The sequence below is a fragment of the Lipotes vexillifer genome, unplaced genomic scaffold (assembly GCF_000442215.2).
Source record: "Lipotes vexillifer unplaced genomic scaffold, Lipotes_vexillifer_v1.1 scaffold98, whole genome shotgun sequence".
In the NCBI taxonomy this organism is placed as follows: Eukaryota; Metazoa; Chordata; class Mammalia; order Artiodactyla; family Lipotidae; genus Lipotes; species Lipotes vexillifer.
In genome coordinates, this window is record NW_006799611.1 from 3,296,627 (window position 1) to 3,304,915 (window position 8,289).

General features: G+C 50.9%; 1 protein-coding gene across 1 annotated transcript in view; it reads left to right on the forward strand.

The window, feature by feature from the left end:
• Positions 1 to 7,835, forward strand: part of PRRX2 (paired related homeobox 2) — a 47,615-nt gene extending 39,780 nt beyond the window's left edge. The window contains exons 2-4 of the mRNA XM_007471815.1: positions 5,499 to 5,686; positions 6,534 to 6,712; positions 7,700 to 7,835. Coding sequence (XP_007471877.1) covers positions 5,499 to 5,686; positions 6,534 to 6,712; positions 7,700 to 7,835 — 503 coding nt within the window. The remainder of the gene's footprint in view (positions 1 to 5,498; positions 5,687 to 6,533; positions 6,713 to 7,699) is intronic.
• The last annotated feature ends 454 nt before the right edge of the window (positions 7,836 to 8,289 follow it).

Sequence of the window (8,289 nt, forward strand, 5' to 3'; positions counted from 1 at the left end):
AGATTTAATTTTAATTTTTATTTTTGGCTGCATTGGGTCTTCATTGCTGCGCATGGGCCTTCTCTGGTCGAGCGGGGGCTTCTCCTGTTGCAGAGCAACAGGCTCCAGGCGTGTGGGCTCAGTAGTTGTGGCACGCGGGGTCAGCAGTTGTGGCGCGCGGTCCCAGTTTCTCTGTGGCACGTGGGATCTTCCCGGACCAGGGATCAAACCCGTGTCTCCTGCATTGGCAGGCAGACTCCTATCCACTGCGCCACCAGGGAAGCCCCCAAACCAACTTTTGTTGAGCACATCCCATCATAGCTGCCTTGATGGGAACCCCCAGGGAGATGTGACTCCAGACCAGTGGAGACCAGCTGGTATCAGGGGTGGGGAGAGCCTTGGGTTGTTGGGAGGGGTGTTAAGCGCCCTTGTGTGAGGGTTTCAGCTCCAAGGCACCACGCAGTTTGGCCAAAGAGCAGAGTTGTTTCTTCCGGCGCCCACTTGGAGGGGGCCGAGGCTGCAAAATGATTTTCATTTCAACACCCTCAGTTTTGAATTGCTAAATTTCCTGGAAAATTCTCCTTTTTTGGCTGAAATGCCTCCTGCGTTGGGTTTGTGCCCAAGAAGCGTTGCCTGAAGGGGGGCGGAAATCGGCTCGAGATGGCTGGTGTTCCAGAAGCTTCTGTCCACTCTCAGGCTCTTGATCACACAGCGTTTCAGCGCTCAGCCCTTGTTATTTCAGTTTAAGGTTTCTTCCAGCTCAAGGGGGTGGGGAGCGGGGGGTGGAGAGACGTTCACTGGCACCAGACATTCTCATCCATCTTCACCTTTTCTTGGAGGAAAGGGGTGAGGAGTGAAGACTGAAGCAGGTCCAGGGGAAGAGGCCAGCTCGCCCGGGGCCACTCCGTGTTCCCTGCCATTGCCTACCCCACCCCCAGATGTGTCCCACGTTTGCAATATTTCCCAAAGGGGAAACGTACTGGCCCTCCCTCCAAACCAGGGCCTCTCTCTCTCTCAGCACTATGGACACGGTGAACCAGAGAATTCCCTGACGCGGGGCCTGCCTTGTGCATCGAAGTGTACTCAGCAGCATCCCCAGCCTCTGCCTCGATCCTAGGAGCACCCCCTCTCCCAGTGCATCAGAAACGTCTCCAGATGTTGCCAGATGTCCCCTGGAGGCTACATTGCCCTCTGTTGAGAACCACTGGTCCAAACCAAGTAAGGTCATCTTTTTCCGGGCATCCTGCCTGATTCCTGCCTGACAACCCCCCACCCTACCCCCGGGTGCAATTACTTACCAGGCTCATGGAACAATTTAGCCTCCGATCAAATCAGCCAGTTGCTCGAGAGTCAGTAAACCCTGCTAACCTGGGAGCTCATTCAAAAGCCAGGATTGAGTGGTATCCGTGGCTGGGCCTGGAATGTTCTAGATGCTCAGCTGAACAACTTCTCAGCATCGTGTGAAGAACATAGCACGTATAAAGGGAACGTGTAACTGGGGAAGCAAAAATACAGGGTGTGGCCCCAAATCCAAAAGGTTCACAATGCATCCTGTTGGCCCAAATGTGGGCAAAACTGACCTTCCTATCCACCGCTGCTGGGAAGCGTTATGGGGGATTTGGCCACATCTAGCATTTTACTCACTGGCCAAGCAATCCCACTTCTAGGAATCTGTCCCAAATATTCACTGGCAAAAATAGAAAATCATGTTTGCACAAGGTTATTAATTGTGGCATTCTTTAATTGCAAAAGATTGGAAACACACTACGTGCCCATCCACAGGGCTCTGGTTTTAGTTGACTAAACCACAGTACATTCGCACAACCGAGTGGTACAGAGCTGTGAGAAGGTACATGCAGGACTTCTCTGCGCTGGATGGAGGAATCCCTGGGACGTATTGCTCAGTGGGAAAAAAGGGAGATGCACAACAGTACATGGCCTGCTATCTTTCAACAGAAGAGGGGGAGAAAATATTATACTTGAAAAAAATATTTGCAAAAAGCAACTCTGGGGACTTCCCTCATGGCCCAGTGAGGAAGACTCCATGCTCCCAATGCTGGGGGCCTGGGTTCGATCCCTGCTCTGGGAACTAGACCCCGCATGCATGCCACAGCTGAGAGTCCACATGCTGCAACCTAGAAGTCCACATGCCATAACCAAAGATCCTGCATGCAGCAGCTAAGACCCAGCACAGCCAATATAAATAAATAATAAATAAATAAATAATATATTTTTCTAAAAAGCAATGCTGGAAGGATAGAGCAAAGGCTAATTTAAAAATTGTTCTGATATGCAGAGGGAGAGAACAAGAGGGAAAGTATAATATGGAAATTAATGCAAATAAAGAGGGCTGGGTTTGTTGGGCCAGGTGGAGTGATCTCTGGAGCAAATTAAATAGAAAAGAGGCAAGCTTCAGTTTGGGGACTTCCCTGGTGGCCCAGTGGGTAAGAATGCAAGCTCCCAATGCAGGGGGCCTGGGTTCAATCCCTGGTTGGGGAACTAGATCCCGCATGCACGCCGCAACTAAGACCTGGTGCAGCCTAAATAAATAAATATTTTTTTAAGAAGAGAGAGAGAGAGAGAGAGAGACAAGTTGCAGCACCAATGTGTTCAGCGTGATCTCATGCTTGTAAATTTTTTTAAATACACATTTGTAATTTTGTAAATCTTGCGGAGCAGAGTCGGGAGAAGGGAGTAGTTTGTTTTACTTTGTGCCTTTCTGTGTTGCTTGAATCTGTTCCTGCGACAAGCAGTGACATTATTTGGTTATTAAAATATACTTTTTTTTTCCTTACGTGAAATCTCCAGATTTTTTAAAAATTAAATTTAATATTTATTTACGTTTCTCTCTTACTTTTGAATTTTGAGGTAAAGTGTGCATACAATAGTGTAGAAATCTTAAGTCGACCCTTCACTGAGGGTTTTTTTTCTTCTTTTTTTTGTTTTCTTTTTTTTTATATACAGCAGATTCTTATTAGTTATCTATTTTATACATATTAGTGTATATATGTCAATCCCAATTTCCCAATTCATCCCGCCACCCCCCGCCCCACTTTCCCCTCTTGGTGTCCATACGTTTGTTCTCTACATCTGTGTCTCTATTTCTGCCCTGCAAACCGGTTCATCTGTACCATTTTTCTAGGTTCCACATATATGCGTTAATATACAATACTTGTTTTTTTCTTTCTGACTTACTTTACTCTGTATGACAGTCTCTAGGTCCATCCACATCTCTACAAGTGACCCAATTTAGTTCCTTTTTATGGCTGAGTAATATTCCATTGTATATATGTATCACATCTTCTTTATCCATTCGTCTGTCAGTGGACATTTAGGTTGCTTCCATCACCTGGATATTGTACATAGTGCTGCAATGAACATTGGGGTGCGTGTGTCTTTCTGAATTACGGTTTTCTCTGGGTATATGCCCAGTAGTGGGGTTGCTGGGTCATATGGTAATTTTATTTTTAGTTTTTTAAGGAACCTCCATACTGTCCTCCATAGTGGCTGTATCAATTTACATTCCCACCAACAGTGCAAGAGGGTTCCCTTTTCTCCACACCCTCTCCAGCCTTTGTTGTTTGTAGATTTTCTGATGATTCCCATTCTAACTGGTGTGAGGTGATACCTCATACTAGTTTTGATTTGCACTTCTCTAATAATTAGTGATGTTGAGCAGCTTTCACATGCCTCTTGGTCATCTGTATGTCTTCTTTGGAGAGATGCTTATTTAGGTTTTCTGCCCATTTTTTGATTGTGTTGTTTGTTTTTTTAATATTGAGCTGCATGAGCTGTTTATATATTTTGGAGATTAATCCTTTGTCCGTTGATTCATTTGCAAATATTTTCTCCCATTTGGAAACAACAAACAAGTCTTTTCGTCTTGTTTGTAGTTTCCTTTGCTTTGCAAAAGCTTTTACGTTTAATTAGGTCCCATTTGTTTATTTTTGTTTTTATTTCCATTACTCTGGGAGGTGGATCAAAAAAGATCTTGCTGTGATTTATGTCAAAGATTGCTCTTCATATGTCTTCCTCTAAGAGTTTTATAGTGTCTGGTCTTACATTTAGGTCTTTAATCCATTTGAGTTTATTTTTGTGTATGGTGTTAGGGAGTGTTCTAATTTCATTCTTTTACACGTAGCTGTCCAGTTTTCCCATCACCACTTATTGAAGAGACTGTCGTTTCTTCATTGTACATCCTTGCCTCCTTTGTCATAGATTAGTTGACCATAGGTAAGTGGGTTTATCTCTGGGCTTTCTATCCTGTTCCATTGATCTATTGATCTATATTTCTGTTTTTGTGCCAGTACCATATTGTCTTGATTATTGTAGCTTTGTATTATAATCTGAAGTCAGGGAGTCTGATTCCTCCAACTCCGTTTTTTTCCCTCAAGACTGCTTTGGCTACTCGGGGTCTATTGTGTCTCCGTACAAATTTTAAGGATCCAGATTTTTTAACGTTTGGTTAAATATTCTTTTTTTTTCTTTTTTTTGGAGTATAGTTGATTTACAATGTTGTGTTAATTTCTGGTCCACAGCAAAGTGATTCAGTTAAATATATATATATTCTTTTTCATATTCTTTTCCATTATTGTTTATTACAAGATATTGAATATAGTTCCCTGTGCTATATAGTAAGACCTTGCTATTTATCCATAAAATATACATTTTTTATTAAGGTACACCAGACCCTGAACCGGACAGGGTTGGTTCTAAGTGCTGGGTGAGTGCAGTGGAGGAGAGGGGATTCCATGTGGACTCAGGTGGTCAGGGAGGGCTCCCTGGAGGAGTGAACAATGAGCTGGGCCCTGCAGGAGGAAGGGTCAGCAGTTCAGCCCTTGGGTAAAATTGAAATGTGGAAATAAATAGTAGCTGAACATCCCCCCTCCCTTCTCCCTCTGAAAATGGGGCATGAAGAGCACCTTTCTATAGGATTCCTGTGAGCATCCATTGACCTGTGGGTGCCTGCAGTGGACCCTTGGAACTGTGACTCTCACTGCTCTTTTTTAGTATATTAATATAATTCAACAACAGATACCCATGGAGGGTTTACCATGCCCAGAGCCTGAGCTAGGAGCCGAGGACACGTAGATATCTCCAGCGGCCCCGCCGCCCCCCCTCACCACCACGCACACACCAGGTCAGTTGTCCCTCATGGCGGTGGGTGCTTGTCCCCGGGCTCCACAGGATGGGGACCTGGCTGCTTTTGTTCACCGTTATGTCCCCAGGGCCCTAACCCTGTGCCTGCCACCCAGTAGGTGCTCAGTAAATGTGTTGCAGAATGGATGGATGGATGGATGGATGGATGAAGGAATGGATGAAGGAGTGAATTAAAGGGAGCTGCTCCTGTTCTCGGGCTGCACCATCCATCAGCAGAGGGAGACACAGGTAAAAGGCTCAGAGCACATCGCTGAGCTGGTGCCTGAGTCGTGATCATCTCGGCAGCTGCGGGCTGGGGGCCCTGCGGGCACTCACTGCGCGCTGTCCGCCGCCCCGCTGACCCTCGGGCCCCTCCGCAGGTGAGTGTCCCAGCCCCGGGCGCGGCGGCGCCGCCAAGCGAAAGAAGAAGCAGCGGCGGAACCGCACCACGTTCAACAGCAGCCAGCTGCAGGCGCTGGAACGCGTGTTCGAGCGCACGCACTACCCCGACGCCTTCGTGCGGGAGGAGCTAGCCCGGCGCGTCAACCTCAGCGAGGCGCGTGTCCAGGTGAGTGCTGCCCATCCGTGGGCCCCCCGGGGGAGCGTGCAGCCACCGCTCACCCAGGGTTAAGGAGTTGCCAAGGTGAGGTGTTTAAGAGCAGGACCATCTGAGGCTAGGAGGGCTGAGGTTCAATCCAAGCCCTGCCACTGACCAGCTGTGTGACCTTGAGCAAGTTACTCAGCCTCTCTGTGCCTTAGGTACCTCCCTGTACAATGAGGATCACGTGGGTCTGTTTTATAGGGTTCTTACGAGAATGAAAGAAGTTGATATCTTTGTAGCTTAGAGCAGTGCCTGGCACATGGGGTTTGGATAAATAAAAGTCGTTTTAAAGTGTTCAGTGCTGGGCTCCCCTGGTGGCGCAGTGGTTGAGAGTCTGCCTGCCGATGCAGGGGACACGGGTTCGTGCCCCGGTCCGGGAAGATCCCACACGCCGCGGAGCAGCTGGGCCCGTGAGCCATGGCCACTGAGCCTGCGCATCCGGAGCCTGTGCTCCGCAACGGGAGAGGTCACAACACTGAGAGGCCCGCATACCGCAAAAAAAAAAAAAAAAGGTGTTCAGTGCTTGTTCCGTGCCAGCCCTGAGCTGAGTGCCCAGCATGCACCTCTCTCATTACAACCTCACAGCAGCTAAATGCTCATCTATTCATTCTTTCATTCATCCACTTGCACATTCTCCAACACATACTTACCCAGCGGCAGGCACCATTTATCACCCCCATTTTACAGATGAGAAAATTGAGGCTCAGAGAGGTGAAGCTGCCAGTGCAGGGTGGGTGGCAGAGCAGGCACATACTGGGTGCAAAAGGACTTGGGTCCCCTCAGCAGCCCGCTCACCCCTCCTTCCCGCCCCCAGGTCTGGTTTCAGAACCGCCGGGCCAAGTTCCGCCGAAATGAGCGGGCCATGCTGGCCAACCGCTCAGCCTCGCTGCTCAAGTCCTACAGCCAGGAAGCCGCCATCGAGCAGCCCGTGGCTCCCCGGCCCACTGCCCTGAGCCCCGATTATCTCTCCTGGACGGCCTCGTCCCCCTACAGGTGAGAGCGGGAACCCTTTTGGGTCGGGAGGGCGCAAGCAACCAGGGGACCCCGTGGCGTGTTTTAGGGCCCAGACTCCTCTGAGGATCTGAAGAGAGCTGGGAAAGTTGCCCAGGTGCCCCGTGGACCTGGGGGGCACCAAGGGGTGTGTGGGCAAGCGTGTGAGCGTGTGGAGGGGTGAGAAAATGAGGCCTGTTTGGAAGGAGTGAAGAATCCACATCATCCTGAGGAAGCTGAAAACCTGCAGAATTCTAGGCTGGCACGAGGGCCCCAGCACCCTTCGTCAACCATCCCGGAGAGAGGCCGGGGGGCCGAGGGAGTGGTTCCCTGTCCCAGGGGCCTGGCTGGGACCCAGAGTCAAAGTCTGGGGCAGTTTTGTCCCGGTCAAAGCTGGGGAAAGGTGGCGGGGCAGGGAGAGGAGGGAGGTGCTGGCGAGTTGGGTTTCTGCACCCACAGTCCGGGGAGCGCCACCCACCCCTGAGTCTGTGCGAGCAGCTGTGCTGGAGCCATGGTCTTGTGAGAGGCAAGAGCCAGCGGGTCGTGGGATCTGAGTCCTAGTGATGCCCACGCTAGCCTCACAGCTCTCCCAGCTCCCCCCACTGCCGTGCTCTTACCTGGGGCGGGAGAACCTCCAAGAGGCCTCCTTCCATACAGGTGTGTGTTCATCCCAGCCCCATCCTGCTGTGTGCCAGGCCCAGGGCAGGCGCTAGGGGTGAACAGGAGCTTCCGCTCTCAGGAAGCTCCTGGTCCAGCGAGGAAGGACCACAAGCCTACGGGGGCGGCTCCATGTCCCAGGGCTGACTGTGGGCACTTCTGCCTCTTCCCCCCCGTCTTGTAGCCCCAGGGGAAGGCTTCCCAGCCGAGTGAGCTGAGGAGGGGAGGCAGGAGGACCAGAGGCTGGGGTCCAAGACTGGCCGCCAGAGGTGGCCAGCCCCTGGCGGTCTTCCAGCCACAGCAATATGTCCTTGTGTCTTATGTCGCCCCCAGCACGGTGCCGCCATACAGCCCAGGAGGCTCAGGCCCTGCGACCCCGGGGGTCAACATGGCCAACAGCATCGCCAGCCTCCGTCTCAAGGCCAAGGAGTTCAGCCTGCATCATAGCCAGGTGCCCACGGTGAACTGACAGCCAGCCCCACCAGGACCCCGCTGCCTCCCTGGCTGCCTCCCCGCTGCCTCCTTGGACAGGCTGGGTGGGCTCTCCTGGCCCCTCTCTTCAGCCCGGACTTCTGAGCCCAAGAGGCTGCTGAGATGCCCAGAGCCTGGCTCAGCACCTTCATCCACGGCCGCTGGAGACTGCGGCCCCTGTCCCTGGAGGTGTTGGGCTGGAAGGTTGGAGCAGCGGCTCACCAAGGACCTCACTTACTTTGTGTATTAAAGCCAAAAAGCTGTTGTCTTTAAGAAATAAAAAAAAAAAAATTTTAAGCCCCAAAAGATTGCGGGAGGGCGGACAAGGGCAGCAAACCAATGAAGGGACGGCCTTTTGGGGCCAGCTGCCCTCGTCTGTGTGCCCCTTTCTGTAGGAAGTCCTCCATCACCCTGTAGAGCCCCAGGGGTGGGGAGCCAGGTAGGAAGACAGA